The sequence below is a fragment of the Eublepharis macularius genome, chromosome 6 (assembly GCF_028583425.1).
Source record: "Eublepharis macularius isolate TG4126 chromosome 6, MPM_Emac_v1.0, whole genome shotgun sequence".
NCBI lineage: Eukaryota > Metazoa > Chordata > Lepidosauria > Squamata > Eublepharidae > Eublepharis > Eublepharis macularius.
The window spans coordinates 128,734,746-128,753,518 of record NC_072795.1 but is presented as its reverse complement, the minus strand read 5'-3'; the positions used below and the strand labels follow the sequence as shown (position 1 = coordinate 128,753,518).

Sequence of the window (18,773 nt, the reverse complement as noted above, 5' to 3'; positions counted from 1 at the left end):
AAGGCACGGGGATGACTGCAAATTCCTATTAGATCAGCTCCCATGATTACAATAATTCAACACACACACCCTTTTAAAAGCCAGTCTGTGGGACTCCTGATAAACAGAAGGGTGCGTGTGTATTTTTTAACCCATCTCCCCACCCTGCAGAGGCCACAGAAAAATATTTAAGTGCCACGAGCACTTCTGCAATTCCACAACTTAAGAAACACATGAAAAGCATGGCCGTGGCTTTGCTACATTTCCAGGTACCCACTGAGAAAACAGTGTTAAAGAGCCACTCCTCAGTTTAGCCTTCAACTGATCACACTGGTATACTGGATAAGAGTGCAAGTTACAGAGGGGTACAAATCCCCACTTCAAATCTCATCTCAGCCATGAGTTCGCTGAGAAGTCTCAGGCAACTAGACAAGAAAGTGGGAATCCATGAAGGGTTTGTTTGTAAAGTGAAAAGCAGCTTCTGGATGGAGACAAAAAAACAGACTAGAGATGCGGGGAGTAACTGCAATTAAGTGAAAAAATGCTTGCCGTATATCTTTCTGCCTACAAGCAAACAACAATGGGTTGGGGAAGATAACAACGACAACAACAACAACATTCAATTTATATACCACCCTTCTGGACAACTTGACACTCACTCAGAGTGGTTTACAAAGTGTGTTATTATTATCCTCACGACAATCACCCTGTGAGGTGGGTGGGTCTGAGAGAGCTCTGAGAGAGCTGTGACTGACCCAAGGTCACCCAGCTGGCTTCAAGCTGAGGAGTGGGGAATCAAACCCGGCTCTCCAGATTAGAGTCCTGCTGCTCTTAAGCACTGTAACAACAACACTCAATTTATATATACTGCCCTTCAGGACAACTTAACACCCACTCAGAGTGGTTTACAAAGTATGTTATTATTATCCCCACAACAATCACCCTGTGAGGTGGGTGGGGCTGAGAGAGCTCTTAGAGAGCTGTGACTGACTCAAGGTCACCCAGCTGGCTACAAGTGGAGGAGGGGGGAATCAAACCCGGCTCTCCAGATTAGAGTCCCGCTGCTTTTAATCGCTACACCAAACCAGCTCTTTAGCCAGATAGATAAGACAAAGAACAAGGAAATAATTAATCTTACATACACCCCACAGCCCCGGTTTGATTCACCCCCTCCTCAGCAATTTTTAATCTTAAAAAAAAAATCACAGCAGATTAATCACAGATCTTGCTCAAGTTCATCTAATGTTGTTTGTCCTACTGTTACAACACATTTTATCCCATTTTTCTTTGACTACGCAACTTAAGGCAGCTCATGTAAGAGTTCAAGAAAGTCTCCCATCCAAACACTGATCAGATTCAGCTCTGCATAGCTTCGTAACGATAGCCTTCACTTCTGGAATACCAGAAGGTGATTTATAAATTGCCAGAATTATCATTAACCTCGCTGTCTAAACTTTTCTGTAATTGGGCCAAACTAGATGGGACATGGGAGAAAGATTAACTGTCCCCTGTCTGTGTGTGCACATGCTGGGGGGGGGGGGGGGAGAGTTACTGAAAAGCAATTGGAGTTAGCCGTGTTAGTCTGTAGTAGCAAAATCAAAAAGAGTCCAGTAGCACCTTTAAGACTAACCAATTTTATTGTAGCATAAGCTTTCGAGAATCAAGTTCTCTTCGTCAGATGCATGATACAAACTGGGCAAATACAGAAGAGGAGGAGGGAGAGGGGAGAGAAGGGGACATATATCAGAAGGGGACAAGATGCAATTAGCGGGGAGGCAACCAAAACATTCCTTTGCTAGTAAATGTAAACATCTCCTTTTGGTGTGGGGTCAGTTTGCCGTGTTAGTTTGTAGCAGTATAAGCATCCAATTCCTATGTAGTATAAGCCTTCGATAACCACAGCTCTCCCTGCCAGATGCAAAGCAATTGTGAGAGTTGCCAGGTTGCCCCTTCCCTTCATTAGACCTGTGGGAATATATATACAGGGTTACTGAAGGGAGGAAATTCTTTCGAGCAGAGAAATGCCAACTCTCCCCCTTTCACATATAACAAGATTAATTGCAGAGCTATATTTCAAGAGAAAAGGCCTTACCATACAATGCCCTGGGCGCCCGAACCGATAGGCTTTAAATTCTGGTATCGTTTGAGCACAGTGAAGGTAGAATCTGCAATCTCTACGCTGTAAAAGTTGTTCTCACGCTTGCTTCTGCTCATGACGCTCATTTAGTTGAACAGTTTAATGCAGAAGTCATGAACCTGCCAAACAGACAAAAACATAAAATTTATAAAGTCAGGGTTGAAAACTACACACTAAAGTTTTGTTAATTTTTTTCTCTATCACCCCAAGACACTATCCTTAAAAAGCTTTACTTTTTTTTTTAGTATGAAGAGCCTATCTTTTGCAATATATCCAGTGAGGTCCCCAAGGGCACCAGCAGGGCAAAAGTGATTCTGCACAGATAAATGGTGGGAAGGGAAAGGACCTCGCACTTTAATCACTCTAGCAGCCCAGCTGGGCACAGTAGTTGGGATGCAAATCAGCATTCTGCTGGTTCAAATCCCACCCCTGCCATGAGGTGGCCTTGGATAAGCCACTCCTCTCAGCCCTGGCTCCCCCTCTGTATTGTGGGGGAAATAACAACACTGACTTTGTTCATCGCTCTGAATGCAGCATTAATCTGTCCAGAAGAGAGGAATATAAGTGCCATTATTATTATTATTAAGTTAACTGCAGAACCTAACATTTCATCTTGCTTTTGTAGTTCAAGCCTATGCACTTTTACTCAAAAGCCCAAATGAATTCAATGGGGCTTTCTCCTAAGTATGTCTGCATAAGACTGCAGCCATAAAAGAGTAAGATCATAGCACAAGATCCAGCTTGTGTCCTGTAGTTACACATGGGCAGGGCTTTTTTCCTGGGAAAAGAGGCGGTGGAACTCAGTGGGTAGCCCTCAGATAAAATGGTCACATGGCTGGTGGCCCCGCTCCCTGATCTCTAGACAGAGGGGAGTTTAGATCGCCCTCTGCGCCGGCAATCTAGACTCCCCTCTGTCTGGAGATCGGGGGCGGGGCCACCAGCCATGTGACCATTTTCAAGATGTTCCGGAACTCCGTTCCACTGCGTTCCCGCTGAAAAAAAGCCCTGCACATGGGGACACACACATCATTCTTAGCGAGGTCAAAGTCTAAACTAGACGTGAGCATGGATACTGATTTCAGCAAGGAAAATTTCTTCAACATTTTTTCAACTCAAGCACTCCCAGGCTCAATTCCCTGCATCTCCAGGCAGTAAAAAAAAAATAACATTTCCCCCCCTAAAACTCACTGCTCAACTTCAGAATACACGTTGTGTGTGTGTGTGCACGTATGAGCATGCGCCATCAAGATGCAATCAACTTATGGAAACCCCAGCAAGGGTTGTCAAGGCAAGAAAGAAGCTGAAATGGCTTGCCATTGTCTACCTCGGCAGTCTTCCTTGGTGGTTGCCCATCCAAGTACTCACCCTGCTTAGTTTCTGAGACTTGATGAGATTGGGTTATACCATGTCACCTTCCCTCCCCTGCTTCAGAATAGAAAATTGTATTGCCTATTTCAATACTGATGTTGATGGAGAGTGCAGTCAAGTCACAGCTGGCTTATGGTGACCCTGGTGAGGTTTTTATGGCAAAAGACTAGAGCGCTGGTTTGCCATAGCTTGCCTCTGCAACCCTCGCCTTCACTGGGGTTCTCCCATCCAATTACTCACCAAGGCTGGCCCTGCTTAGCTTCTGAAATCTGACAAGATTGGACTTGCCTGGGCTGTCAAGATCAGGGCATTTCAATCCTAGACATGTTTAATCCTGGGTACATTTATCTGACTTAAATTTATTAAATAAAACTAACAGCCACATTATTTTATGTGCTGTCTAACTTTCTCCCAGTAACAAAATAGTTGAAGGGGGGAAAAATTAAACTGCTCTTAATAAAGTTTAAACATATGTACAAATTTCAAGTTGTACTTGGAAATTATTTGTATTAGAATACTTAAAACACATATAAAACAGGCATACACTTCTTAATGTTGCTTAAATTCAAACTTTTACACACAAAAATCCACAATAATGGAAAATATTCTCTCCACAATATCACCTTTTAAAAAGCCAATTTCTGTTGATTTGCAATCTAGCTGGACAAAATGATTAAAAAGATAATCTTTTAACATACAAACAAAAAAAATTAACACACAAGTGTCCTGATCCAAGCAGGATGGAGGCACAACTTTATATAATTTAAAAAGACACCTCTTAGCCTTAAAAAAATCTCTTGCACTGCCATCTCAAGTAGTGCCATTAAAACCAATGGGCTTAGAAAGGTGTAACTCTTCATAGCATGGCCAAGAAAGCAAACAATGCCACTGATAAATATATTACGTGCACTCACACACTTTCCCTCATCCCTCAAATTTGAAATAATGAAAACTCCAGAACGTTCAACACAGGAACCAAAGGCTAAGACTTGCTTGTCTTTCTGACTGATCTTTATAAATCTTGCTGAGACGTGGGAACAAGCCATTTCCCTCCTATCCTTACCAACCATCTAATGCAGATGCTTCTGTTTTGTGCACCCCAAACACTGAGGAGCTCTCTCAGCCCCACCCACCTCAACAGGGTGTTTGTTGTTGCGGGGAATAACAGTAGCATACGTTGTAAAGCGCTCTAAGTGGGTGTTAAGTCGTCCTGAAGGGTGGTATATAAATCGAGTATTATTATTATTGATTTTTTTATATACCATATCAAAAGGGAACCTGAATGTACAGCAACTTTGCTAAAACAAGTACATACCTTTTTTAAATTATGGAACTGTAATGTGACTATAAGACAATACCCTCTTTTTCTGTTGGTATACCTGGATAAATATCTAGACTTGCATTTGAGTAAATGCAGTGCATCTATATACCTGTTTCATGGGTTTTTATCTTGTCCCACCTTTTTTACTATAAGCGACAATTACAATAACAACATTTGATTTATATACCGCCCTTCGGGAAAACTTAACACCCACTCACAGCAGTTCATAAAGTTTGTTATAATTATCCTCACAACAAAACACCCTGTGAGGTGGGTGGGGCTGAGAGAGCTCTGAGAAAGCTGTGACTGACCCAAGGTCACCCAGCTGGCTTCAAGTGGAGGAGTGGGGAGTCAAACCTGGCTCTCCAGATTAGAGTCCTGCCGCTCTTAACCACTGTACCAAACTGGCTGAAGTTAACAAGACATGAACATCAAACAATTCCTACAGCTTTCACAGACAAAATCCTCCATTTACTCTGAAGACCTTCCTGAAAAGAACAACCTTACATTGGCTGCACGAAGTGCCCAAGCGGGACTCAACCCAAGACTTCTACCAGCCAGGTAACAGAGCCTTACTACAAGCCCCAGAAGGCCAGCCATTGTATAAAGGGCAGAGAGGACCTGGAGTCTGTGCAGGCTCCACACTAGGACCAGCCCATTCCTGCACATGGCAGATGGGGCCATCTATGATCCCTATGATCCACAAAGCCCTGGGTTCCATGTAGCCCACTTCTTCAGTGCAGAGAATCTGTCAGCTATGATCAGCTTTATTCAGAATGAGCTTAAGCTTGCCCCTTAGGATTCTATCTAGTGCTGCCTTATATATTACACATTGCTCTGGCCATCTGCACCCCTGGATGGAGCACAGATACCCTGACAGCCCACAGAATTGGGGCAAAGTAAGGAGTGTACTTGGACGATGGCCTGACAAACTGCTCTGATGCTGTGATATTAATATAGTTCCAATAGGAGCCTCTGGCAAGATCACTGGCAGCACCCAGGTTTAGAAACTGATCTTGCCTCTTCACATCTCTGGAACACCAAAATAATTCATGTACAGTTTCAACTTGTGTAGATGGAAGCTTGGCTGAGGATTAAGAACTAACAAACAGAAGCACCATTTGCTTCTTAAATTAAAAAATAATGCACGACGTTACGAGGCAGGAGACTTCAAAAAAGGTAGTTCAGGGAAGTAGCGTGCCTTAACCTTGAAAAGGGGGTAAAAAGTGCCACTCACTCCGTTCAGAAATGCTTGTTGCCAGGGCTGTATTTCAATGTGTCTCTTAAAGCATTATAATTTGACAGACAACATTGGAAAGAGATAATCTGGCAGCCATCAACAGAGTATTATTATCATTACATTCATTATGAGGAAGGGGGAATCTCATAATGAATGTAACATTTCCAGAAATTTTGAGTCCACAGGGAAAAAATGTGGGTTTTTTCCCACATTGGGGAGGGGGGGGTGAGAAATTTGGGGGAAATTTAAATATATGCATTACATAAAATATACCTTTTGTTTATGTGTGTATTATGTGCCATCAAGTCGCCTCCAACCTATGGCGACCCTACGAATGAAAGACCTCCAAAACGTCCTATCATTAACAGATTTGCTCAGATCTTGCAAGCTGGAGGGTGTGGCTTCTTTTATTGAGTTAAGCCATCCAATTTTGAGTCTCCCTCTTTTCCTACTGCATTCCACTTTTCCTAGCATTACTGACTTTTCCCGAGAATCTTGCCTTCTCATGATGTGACCAAAGAACAATAACTTCAGTTTTATCATTTTAGCTTCTAGGGAGAATTCAGGCTTGATTTAATCTAGAAGCTACTTATTTGTCCAAAGTATCTGCAGAAAGTTTGGATGAGAAAACTTTTGAATGAGAAAAGTATTTCTTTAAATGGAACTCGTGTATTATAAAGTCTTCTGAGTTTTGACTTTTAAGTCAAAGTTTGCACGTTCAAACTTCACAGACTGAGGTGCAAAAGCAGTGCTCTCTTATTCACTTGAGCATCTTAGATCACGATGGTATAACATAAGACTTGTGCAAAAGCCAACAAAGATTGATAATAAAGCTTCATGGAACTCCACGGTCCCAGAGTTAGTCTATAAAGCACAGCTCCTGGAAACGTCCCAGATTTGGGAGCAAAGCAATCCCTGAGCAGACGAGTCTGACTAAACATCAGGAAGCTTCCCGACCCAGTTTAGCAAAAGGTTAAGTACTGTCACCTGCCTTAAACACTGGATTGGTCCTACCAGGCACAGGACCTGTTATCTGCCAATCCACGTGACAGTAGGCAGGGCTGGAACAGGTAGGGCTGCTACCAGTCACAAATGCCCTGTCCTCAAGGACCACTTGGTCCCTACAGCTTTAAAATCAGCTTTGGGGGCCTCTGCACTTCTGTCTGAGCAGTCGTTCGTGTCTACTATGTGTCAAAAAGCAGACTCAATTTGAGAGCCAATTCAAAAATGAGAGCTGTTCTTCACCAAGTGAAAAAGTCTACTTGTGCTTCTTTCTGAACACCCGCACACCGCTTGCAAAGATGTAATTTAGGCAATCTTCCATTTTTATCACATATGGGATGATTAATAAAACAATGCTTGGCTACATAGAGTTGTGCCACAGCTCAAAGGTAAGACTAGACAATTGTCAAGCATGTGAACCATTCTGGCACCTCACCCTAACGAACAGCACAAGCTGCGTGTGCTTGGGTAGACGCATGGAGTCTGCATCGAATGCTAAGGATGGTACTGACTGACGTAAATCCTCTCCGTCATGACAGGACACAGGACCTGAGTGATGGAACCAGGGTAATATCATCAAACATGCTGAGCTTGGCTACTCATTACTGGCTGCCTTGGTTTCTTTCTAAAGTTAAGTTTCCTGGCTTTGTTTTCAGTTCTGTAGCAAACATTCTCCAGCGTACAAATACATTTCCCTTTTCACTCATCGCTGAAAGCAGCCCTCTGCAGTTTCACCTGCCCTCGCAAGAACACTCGTTTGCAAAAACTGAGGCCTGCGAAAGCTCACAAGAACAGGACAAAGCAGCAGCTGTTCACTGTTCCGAGCATCAACAACTCGGAAGCGTGCTGCTGCAACTTGGCATGGAAGTTCCATTAATTTCACGGTCCTTCTCCACAGATTTGTCGGTGGTACGTCTCTCACATCTTCTGAAGCAAAGGAGGTTGCAAAATATAGTTTCTCGGATACTTCTTTGCCTTCCCTCAGTCATCCTTTCACAGCTTTCCACTTAAACAAGAATTGAGCTGGAGAAACATCGACTATTGCGGTCCCTTAAGTCTCCCAATTTTATAATATTCTTCTTATTTGGTAAATTGCATTTCTTTCCATTTTCCTCTGTACACAGACATATGATTGCTATTGGAATCATTTTTGGATTTTTTTTATTTACCGGAACTGTTAAAATTATGTAAAACTAACTAGCAGCCATGAAAAAATGATTTAGGATAGACACAATCAGGAAAGGAGAACAGGAACTTTTAACTCAGTACTTGGAGACTTTACTTGGCTCCAAGAAAGAGGTCCGACTTGGAAAACTGAAGTTTATAAAGCTCCATCACCAGGGCTTTTTTTCAGCAGGAATGCAGTGGAATGGAGTTCCGGAACCTCATGAAAATGGTCACATGGCTGGTGGCCCCGCCCCCTGATCTCCAGACAGAGGGGAGATTAGATTGCCCCACGTGCCGCTCAGCGGCGCGGAGGGCAATCTGAACTCCCCTCTGTCTGGAGATCAGGGGGCGGGGCCACCAGCCATGTGACCATTTTCTCTTGAGGGCAACCCACTGAGTTCCACCACCTCTTTTCCCAGAAAAAAAAGCCCTGTCCATCACTATATGCCTCAATACAGTGTCTGGTGTAAATTGAAAATATTCTATCTTTAGGGTTTTCCCTGCTATTTATATAGCACCTTTACATGCCACCTCTCCAGAGACCTGCTCAATGTGGCTCATGCGGTAAAAACAGTACAATAAAGTCATTAAAACAAACAATATAAAATTTATCAATATATAAACAAGCCATAAAACAGCTCCCAGATTACCAGCAGAACAAAGTATCTAAGAAAGATGGAATCTCTCAATTAAAAGTCTGGGTAGAGAAAAATGTTTCGGTCTGCTCAATGCATGAAGGACAAAAAAGAAAGCTCCTAGTCAACCGAGAGGTGCCACCACTGAAAATGTCTATGGCTAACAACCAACTTTTACAAGCAAGGGCACAGACAGCTGTGCATGGGAAGAAAATCTTGACTGGAGGGCTGGACAATACATTAATTTTATACTTTCTAATTCAATCTAAGGGCTATGCTTGTCTGGAAAAATGTTTGTCTTTGGAAAAGTTCGATTAGATGAAGATATCAATGTATTGTATCATCAAGATGTTGATACAATGGAAGGCTTTAGACACGAGTTGTTCCAGTATTTTTTTCAAGTTTATACTGCTTTCACTTTGTTAGGGAAATATAACACAAGAGCATTATATTGGAAGTATTAATGCAGGATAATGCCATCAGAACATTTGAGTAGAAATTTACAGATGCTTCTGTTTAACTTAAAGGACATAGGTGGTATCTTATCAGATGTGGGAAAGATTCAGGCTTGGAGACCACAAATATCAAGTGGAATCCGCTTTCTGAATCCATTTCAGCAAACTGTAAAGAAAATTATTACAAGGTATGTTATCGGTGGGCAATTGATACCATTTAAATTGACCCAGTTTTAAATACCTATTGGAGGTGTCAAGGGACTATCTTATGGCCATAACAACCCCAAGATAACAGCAGTGCAGGGAGGTGGCCTCTGGCTTTAAGGAAATGACAAGATATGCTTTACCACTAGGTCCAATGCAATAGTGATGGGCTATTTGAAATGAAATTCAAAGATACTGATCTAGAGCTTGGTGAGGAGAAGGGAATTGGGAGCATCTAAGCAGCTGAATAAAAATGACTGAGCCTCTGCCCCTCCCTTTTTGCTGGTAATTTAAAACCAGGGCACAGCCAAAGGGCTCTTGGCTCTTTGCCTGTGGTTTGCAGCTATGGCCTTGTGTTAACTGTGGTGGCAGAACCAGGGTCACCCAGAGAACTCTTGTGGTTTTTCACATGCTTCAAGAGTGTGTTGGGGACCTACGGAGCTGTGTTATCTTTATTTAAATTTTATTTTGTGTGCTTCATTTTGTAAGCTGCTTTGAGCATGGATAATAATAATAATAATATTAGATTTATATACCGCCCTTCAGGATGACTTAACACCCACTCAGAGCAGTTTACAAAGTATGTTATTATTGTCGAAGGCTTTCACGGCCAGAGAACGATGGTTGTTGTGGGTTTTCCGGGCTGTATTGCCATGGTCTTGGCATTGTAGTTCCTGACGTTTCGCCAGCAGCTGTGGCTGGCATCTTCAGAGGTGTAGCACCAAAAGACAGAGATCTCTCAGTGTCACAGTGTGGTGCAATAAAAGAACATGAAAGACACTGCAGACTTGGACAACCTGAAAAATCAGCAGTGGCTGAACATAGCCTAACTCAAACAGGGCACAGTATCTTATTCCAGGACACCAAAATACTGGACAACACTTCCAACTACTTTGTCAGACTACACAAGGAAGCCATTGAAATTCACAAGCATAAGCAAAACTTCAACAGGAAAGAAGAAACCTTAAGAATGAACAGAGCATGGTTTCCAGTTCTGAAAAACACCAGGCTAACAAAACACTCTACACCCGACAATAGCCCTGCAGAGAAGATTAGCATATCAAGCACCAATCCATATGCAAAAGAACCTCCTCAGGATACAGTGAAGCCTCCCGCCATTAGCATTCCACACCCTGGGAAACTCTTACAGGATGACTCAGCTCAACCCCACCCCTCCTGAGTAGATAAAAATCACCTGCCAACATCTTTTCCACACTGTGACACTGAGAGATCTCTGTCTTTTGGTGCTACACCTCTGAAGATGCCAGCCACAGCTGCTGGCGAAACGTCAGGAACTACAATGCCAAGACCACGGCAATACAGCCCAGAAAACCCACAACAACCATATGTTATTATTATCCCCACAACAAAACACCGTGAGGTAGGTGGGGCTGAGAGAGCTCTGAGAGCTGTGACTGACCCAAGGTCACCCAGCGGGCTTCAAGTGGAGGAGTGGGGAATCCAACCCGGTTCTCCAGATTAGAGTCCCGTGCTCTTAACCACTGCACCAAATTGGAGTGGAAGAAAAGCCAGGTAAAAATATTTAATTAAACAAATACATTTTAAATTTGTTGGAAGTTGCCCTAAAGGTGCATTGCTTCCAACTGGAAAACGAATGATTCCCCTTTCAGGGTCAGAATGGCTGGAACCAGGGGTTTTATTCTGGGAAAAGAGGTGACGGAACTCTCAAGAGGGAAATGAGGAAGAAAACAAAGGATTCTTTGAAATCATATTATTTTCAAGCACTATTGCCGAGTATTTTCAAGAGGTGCCGGAACTCCATTCCGCCGCGTTCCCCCTGAAAAAAAGCCCTGGCTGGAACCAACCAGAAATACAAACATACAAACCACTGAGCATTTCTGAGAAGTGCTTGGCACAAAAAACTAATGGAACACATTATGGAAATCAAGACTGTAAATAAAAGTTTGCCACAGTATAGCAATTGTCTTGTTCCTTTCATCTGCTGTTGAAGGGAAAAACAGATTCATTTAAATGTAAGGGGGTCTAAAACACTACCTCTTCTTCCAGAATTTTAAATACTTCCATACTCAATGTAAGTAAACTCATTTGAAGTAAATCCTGTGCAAATTCCTTTCAAGTAAGCAAGAGCAAAAAAGTCGGCAGCTAGGACTGCCAAACTTCAGGTGAGCTCTCCCAAGAATTACAACTGGTCTCCAGACATCAGTTCCCCTGAAAAAACAGCTGGTTTGAAGGATGGACTCTATGGCAGTATACCCCACTGAGGTCCCTCCCCTCCCCAAACAGCTCCTTCCCCAGGGTCCACCCACAAATCTCCAGGTATTTTCCAACACACAGTTGGCAACCCTACCAGCAGCAACATGCGCTAGACCAACCAAAGACATAAGCTTTCGAGAACCACAGCTCTCTTCGTCAGATGCATCTGACAAAGAGAGCTGTGGTTCTTGAAAGCTTATGCTACAATAAAGTTGGTTACTCTTTACTATTTTGCAACTACAGACTAACACGGCTAACTCCTCTGGATCTATGACCAACCAAAGGCTTAGTGAGAGGGCCTCAGTCTCCTCTGTTTCCCAGAGATGCCTCGTTGCACTCAGGAAGGAAAAGGGCCAGAGAGGAGAGACCCAAAGTTGCCAATTAACTACAACGACTGTTTTAATTGTATGTTGGTATTAATTTAAATTCTAAATTGGGAGCCAGCACGGCTGAAAAGTTGGAAACAGAAAACAAATGAGATATGGGGTGCTTTTTAAAAATCACAGTAGACCTAAGTAGTTAGATGTATCTAGGTAAGAAGCATCTCCCTGTAGAAATGTTTGAGGCTGATTAATGTATAAACATAGAAAAGTGGACAGCTTAGACATCCAATCTCCAGATGATGGTTTGGGGGCAAGATGTTGTTTCATAGTATATACTGGACTGTTGCAACGATGACAGAAAACACATGAGAAGCATTACGGAAACATTCTCCATGATGTAGTATTGAAATTCAGCATGGACTTCACAGAACAATGAACACCACAATCCTGTTTCTTCTTTCAACAGCAATAGGGTGGTAGGCAACCCTCAGGAAAAGAGCAGACAGGAGCACACCAGCCCACTTGGCTTGAGACCCAGAGTCCAGGACAACACTGTTGAGGCTGGTGGGGTGGGAGAAGGCTACAGACGTGGTTGATGCTCGCCATTGTCTCCCAGACCCGCACAGCCATCAGATGAATCCAAGGTGAATTCGCGAGATGCTGCCAGCACCGAGACTTGGTTTGCCTACAGTTGCCAACCTCCAGGTGGAGCCTGGATTATCTGCCAAAATAATCTCCAGATGACAGAGAATTTCCCCTGGAGAAAATGGCTGCTTTGATGGGTGGAATCTATACCCCGCGTAAATCCTTCACCTCCCCAAATCTCCAGGAACTGCCCAACCTGGAGTTAGTAACCCTAACTTGCACCAAACACTGCTTCTTTTCTTTCAAGCTCCTTTGATCCAATGATCTTTAGCGGTGGATAAGGAGTCTTTATTTCTTTAAGGAAAATATGGTGGAGAGATACTTGGCCAAAGACAGCAGGATCCTTGGGTCTCTATCCACCAGCAAATAAGGAACTATATTCCCTTTTGATACAGGAGGTAGCTTGGCTAAAAGAGGAGCAATCCACAGTTCATGATAAAAATTGCAATGAAGGAATTCCAATATCATATGCATCTGACGAAGAGACCTGTGGTTCTCAAAAGCTTATGCTACAATAAAATTGGAAGTCTTAAAGGTGCTACTGGACTCTTCACTAGCATCATATCGGAGACCAACATTTTCCCAGGACAGATGGTGCCTGGAGGGCAGGCGCTGGCACAAAAAGGTAACCTACTACCCTGACTGACAACAGGCAAACCTGAAAACTCATGCTTTCCCCCCCCCCCCCGCCAACCAGCCCCAGAGAACATATAAATGCATAAAAGTCAAAAAAAGCTCTTGGCAAGCAAGAAATATTCTAAACCCTAAAAGCCTACAGCCGCAGTCCTGAGTGCACTTACAGGTTAAGTATGAAATTTAGGAGGAGGCAGAAGAATGAGAAGAAAGGCAGGGAAAACCTCGGGAGCCACAGCACCGTCCTCCAGAAGAGCCTTTCCTTTGCACCCAAAGGCGGGGGTCGGGGAGCGTTATGGGGGAAATAAAATGTCGCCGGCCTTTCAGGGGGGCCCTTTTCTGGGGCTACAGAAGCAATCACGAGATAAGCCCCCCAGCCCCGACCGGGGTCGAAGCCCGAGGAGGGGCGGACAAACGGGAACCCGGTGCCAGAGACCCTAATGCCGAGCAGTCCCAGGGCCCAGCTCCTCGGGGAAGCGGGGAAGGCCCCCCAGGCAGCAGGCGGCGGCTGGAGCCCCTTTGCCCCGTGGGGGGGGGACCAGAGCCGGGGCCGAGCCGGCGGCCCTCCTGCCTTCCCCGCGTCTCTCCCTCTCCCTCTCCCCGCAGGCCTCCGAGGAGGGCAAGGCCCCGCGCCTCCCCCGCCGCCTGAGGGAAGCCGCGGCCTGCCCGCGCTGCCCCGGCGGCCGCCCCTTGCCCCGCCGCTCTCACCCCCTCCGGTGGCCCGACGCGGGCCGCCAACGCCGCCTCCGAGTCTTCCGTCTGGGCCGCTGAGCGGGGAGGGGCGACGCCGGGCGGGCAGGCGGGCGTTGCGCTCCCCGCCTCCTGCGCCCGCCAGGCCGCGGCCACTCCCGCTCCTCGCGGCCTCCTGAGGGGCGGAGGGGCGCTTGGCCTCGCCCGAGAGGCGCTTGTGGGGAGCGCTGAGGAGGCCGCGGACTCTTTCCCCATGGAGCGGCGGGAGGCTTTCTTCCTCCCTGGCACGGCTACTGTAGGCCCGCTCCTTTCATCCCTTCAGACGGGCCCGCCTGCCCGGCGAGGGCCCCGCGGTGCGCGCCAACAGCAGCCCGGCTGGGTGGGCTCTTTGGGTCAGGCGGTGCCTTTGGGAAAGGCCTGCCTACATTCGTGCCTTCTTCAGGACGGAGTTGATTCTCCGGCTTCTCATTTGAATTAACCAAAAACCGTCCAGAATAGTCAGTCCGGCTGTGTGCATTGTTAGCAACATCTCGGGCTGCTTCCCCCCAAAGTCCTGAGGTGGATTTTTTCTTTTAATGACTGGAAGGCGAGTAAAGCAGATAAAAACAAAACGTCCCCTCAGATTAGTCCTTGTGTGCTGAAACACACTTTCTGTGAATCTCTCCACACAAGGCATTTGGCATGTGTGCTTCACAAGTCGGGAGATGCAACGTTAGCGGGGAAGTGTAGTTTTAAATGACAGAGCCGGCGGCAATCACTCCGGAGGGGACAGATTCTCTCACAGCCCTCTGCAGCTCCACTGCCTCTGGTGTGCCAGACTACCTCCCCTTCCAGAGCTTTTATCCTACTGCCCTCGCTGCTTAAAACGTTGAATTAACTGAATCTCAACAGGGCAAAGGCTCCCGAAGGGGAGATGCCAGAGCCGGCGGAGATTCTCTCATAGCCCTCCACCGCCTCTGGCATCTCCTCTTCGGGAGCCTTTGCTCTGCCAAGGTTTGGTTAATTCAAAGTTTTAAGCAGCAAGGACAGCAGGGTAAAAGCTCCAGAAGGGGAAACAGTCTGGCACACCAGAGGGAGCGGAGTGCTGTGAGAAAATCCGTCCCCTCCAGAACGGTCTCCGCCAGCTCTGTCTTTCAAAACTACGCTTCCTGGCGAACATTGTGTGTCTCCTGACACTTGACGAACACGCACCTAGGTGTCTCGTGTAGAGACTCTGAGTCTCTGCACAAGATATCCCAGGCATGCTCAAGTGACTTAGTTTCTGTGTGGTTTTATAGTGTACTTTTTTCTCCTTAGCAGTACAATAGGAGAACACGAGAGATCTTTCATTTGATCCTACTCAGTGGAAAAGAGCAAGAGTCCAGTAGCACCTATAAGACTAACAAAATTAGTGGTAGGGTATGAGTTTTCATGAGCCACAGCTCACTTCTTCAGATACTGGTATCTGAAGAAGTGAGCTGTGGCTCACAAAACCTTATACCCTACCACTAATTTTTATTAGTCTTATAGTTTACTGGACTCTTGCTCTTTTCCACTGGTACAGACAGACCAACATGGCTACCCATCTTGATCCTACTCGTGTAAGATGTTTTGTGTAAAGAGCCTCTCTTTCTTAATTACCTTGGCACACAACGAGTTTGCTTTGAAAGAGTTTTCGCTGTTATTTTTATTTTAATGTTTCAGAGGACTGCAACAAAAACATTTGTTTAATTTTTTAAAGATATATAAAGGGCTAATTTTGAATTGTTTCTTTTGGGGATGCAGGTTGGGGGCAAAATCATATCCTCAGAAAGCAGACCAGAGCCAACAGGAGCAACAACCCTGGGCACTGTTTTTAGGTGGCCCTCAGTACAGGTATCCTGGAGGATGCCATTGAAACAGGTAGAAGAGCCACTTAACACTTCTCGTGCCTTTTTTCTTCTGCTCCAAGCCACCCCGTGCTGTGGAATTTTAAATATAGTAGTAGTAGTAGTAGTAGTAGTAGTAGTAGTAGTAGTAGTAGTAGTAGTAATGCAGCTTTCTGACATAACACCTACAGAACTGCAAAAGACGGCACTACTTGAAACAACGTACATATTACACCGATACCTGGTTGATACTTAGGTCTCCGGTGGAAACTTGTATCAGCAAGGCCAATCAATAATAACATGTGACCTCTGCTTATTGTTGATTGTGCTTCGGATAATTCGAATAATAATAAGAACAACAACAACATTTGATTTACATACCGCTCTTCAGGACAACTTAATGCCCACTCAGAGAGGTTTACAAAGTGTGTTGTTATTATCCCCACAAGAATCACCTGGTGAGGTGGGTGGGCCCGAGAGAGCTCTGAGAGAGCTGTGACTCACCCACGGTCACCCAGCTGGCTTCAAGTGGAGGAGTGGAAAATCAAACCCAGTTCTCCAGATAAGAGTCCCGCCGCTCTTAACCACTACACCAAACAGGCTCTGTAAGGAAACATACTGGTCAACTGGGCATTGGTATGGTGTGGGACTTAAGACAATGAGGGGTGATCCAACAGGCCCCTAGATTATCTCTGCCAGCAACCTTAGCAAGTCTTTTTCTCTCTGTCCACCTGCCTACCCCCCGCCTCACAGCAACGTTATAAGGACTGAAGCAAGATGGGATGTGTGAAGCACTTTGAGCACTGAAAGTATTAAAACTAAGCATTGTTCGACATGGAGCAGTCAAACACCACCTCTGACCTGTGGCTTCTCCTCTCCTAAGTGCTACATCCAGAAGTGCTTTTTCTTCATTTGAGTGTTCTGTTGGGCCATTATTACATTTTTTTGGGTATCATCAGATACAGACTGGGCTGCTTCGGAATCCCAAAATGGCAACGTTTGGAAGCTCGCGAGAGATCTGCTGTTGATCTCTGAGTTTCCCTGCCTTTGTGGAAGAAACCTAGAAAGGAAATACCAGCAGGATCCTAGGTGATGGCTGGGAGGTATTTCCTGTTTCAGAAACTAATGGCCGCTCGAGTATTCAGTAGGCAATTGCAAGGAAGAGCCTTTTGTCTCCCAATGGGAATCTTGTTCTGTTGTTAACTTAGACACAATTGGCTCTGCATAAAAATATGACAAACTACCGCTACCATTTTGAAGTTTACGGTCTTTTGATTGTACCATTGACAACATTTGTTTCCCTGCATTCACATACCGACAGGCTGCTGCCTCATGCATTCGATGAGCAGTGAGTTTCCAGTCACAAACATTCATGCCAAAATCAATGTTGAACGCCACAGGTCTTCTGTGTTTTTGCCTTCCCCTACGACGATTTGTTTCTCTTACAAGAGAAAAAAAAAAGCGCCCAGAGTTCTCATCGGTGTCCAAGAGCAGCTCCGTCATCAAATGGTGGCTGCTTTCTTGTTGCTGTCCCTGTTTGAAATAGTCTTGAATCAGAAGTGGGGCATCACCTGGCCCAGGAAATGAACCGCTCCAAGGGCGTAACGCAGCAGCTTCATGCGGCGCATAATCCAATTGAGCTCTTAACGTTCCTCTTGCTCTACAAATCTCCACCCTGCCACTGCTAAAATCTGAGATCCTCAACTGGAGGAAGAGGAGCTGTCCAAAAAAAAAAGATACAAAGACACCCGCAGCCCTGATGCTGCCCTCTGCCCAGGCCAGGAGGTGTTTGACTGAGCTTTCAAGCCAGAGCAAGGAAGTGGCTCAACCTCTTCTCATGCCACTCAGTGCTTAGCTACAAGCCACAAACAAAGCTGGTAAAGAAACAAGGCACAGAAAAAAAGGAAAACCAGCTGTACTATTATGCTGTCGCTTTGGCGAGGATGAAGAAGACTGGCTTGGGAAAATATGTGGACGCTTTCGAGTGCAGCATCTGACCAGCTCTGGCAGGTAGATTCTTGTATTTTTGTGTGTGCAGTAAAACAAGTATTGATTAAGGGACTGACACTATATGTATAAATGAGCCATGTTGCTTTTAGTTGAACCTCCTGAGCGCTTGGGATGGCTTAGCGTAGTATTTGATATTTAGTCTCGTGCTTAGATTGCTCTCAATGTACTGGAACCTATGCTCAATGCAGTCCACAAAGTTTTTGAAATTATGCCTTCCTTGCATAAACTGAAGATAGCAAGATGATTTGTGATTCTGCTTGGAACTATTTATGGTAACAAAGGTGAGGCTGGTTCCCCCGCCCACAGAGCCAGTGCTCTTTAGTCTGTTCTAAGATTTTAAAAAATTGCTTCAATTTATATTTCTAGTTAACTCCAGGGGTGGGCTAGCCGTTGAAACTTTGGGGAAATTTCTTGGTGGGCCACTGCCTTGGAGGACAACCAACAGCCAGGAGCTAGTAGAGTCAAGCCCCAATAGCTCTGTCTGTGCTACAGAAGCCACCTTCTCAGGTCAAGTTCACCTGTTGCCATCTCCTGCATTATTGCCCCTGTGCAGGAGGAGGCAGTGGTGGGGCTAATGCCTGCTGTTGGTGTTGCGGGGGCTGATCAGTTTGTCTCCTGGGCCATTTTAGCTTCCCACTCCATTTCTGGCTAGCTCCCTCTGAGAGGCAGAGGCATAGATGCAAATAACAAGAGAAGGCGACAAATAGGAAGAGACTGTGAATGTGCACACAGCTATGCTACCAGGTTTAACGCCATCCTCCAAATGGTAACCCAAGGAAAAAAAAACACTCTATGCACTTGAGTATATTATTTAAGCTGTCAGGTTCCTCATTTGTTATATGGGGGCGTTAATTCTGCCTCAAAAGTTATTTGATATTTGCA

At 45.1% G+C, this 18,773-nt stretch overlaps 1 protein-coding gene across 3 annotated transcripts in view; it reads right to left on the bottom strand.

Moving 5' to 3' along the window:
* The window catches only part of MAPK8 (mitogen-activated protein kinase 8), a 42,502-nt gene extending 28,250 nt beyond the window's left edge, over nucleotides 1-14,252 (bottom strand). For 2 of the 3 annotated variants that reach the window (XM_054982532.1, XM_054982535.1), the window contains exons 1-2: nucleotides 14,053-14,252; nucleotides 2,072-2,235 (exon numbers count right to left, since the gene is read on the bottom strand). In XM_054982532.1, coding sequence (XP_054838507.1) covers nucleotides 2,072-2,202 — 131 coding nt within the window. In that variant the 5' untranslated portion in view covers nucleotides 2,203-2,235; nucleotides 14,053-14,252. Of the gene's footprint in view, nucleotides 1-2,071; nucleotides 2,236-13,511; nucleotides 13,618-14,052 lie in introns of those variants that run through there. The other variant, XM_054982533.1, reaches the window with a different exon arrangement.
* Between the last annotated feature and the right edge of the window lie 4,521 nt (nucleotides 14,253-18,773).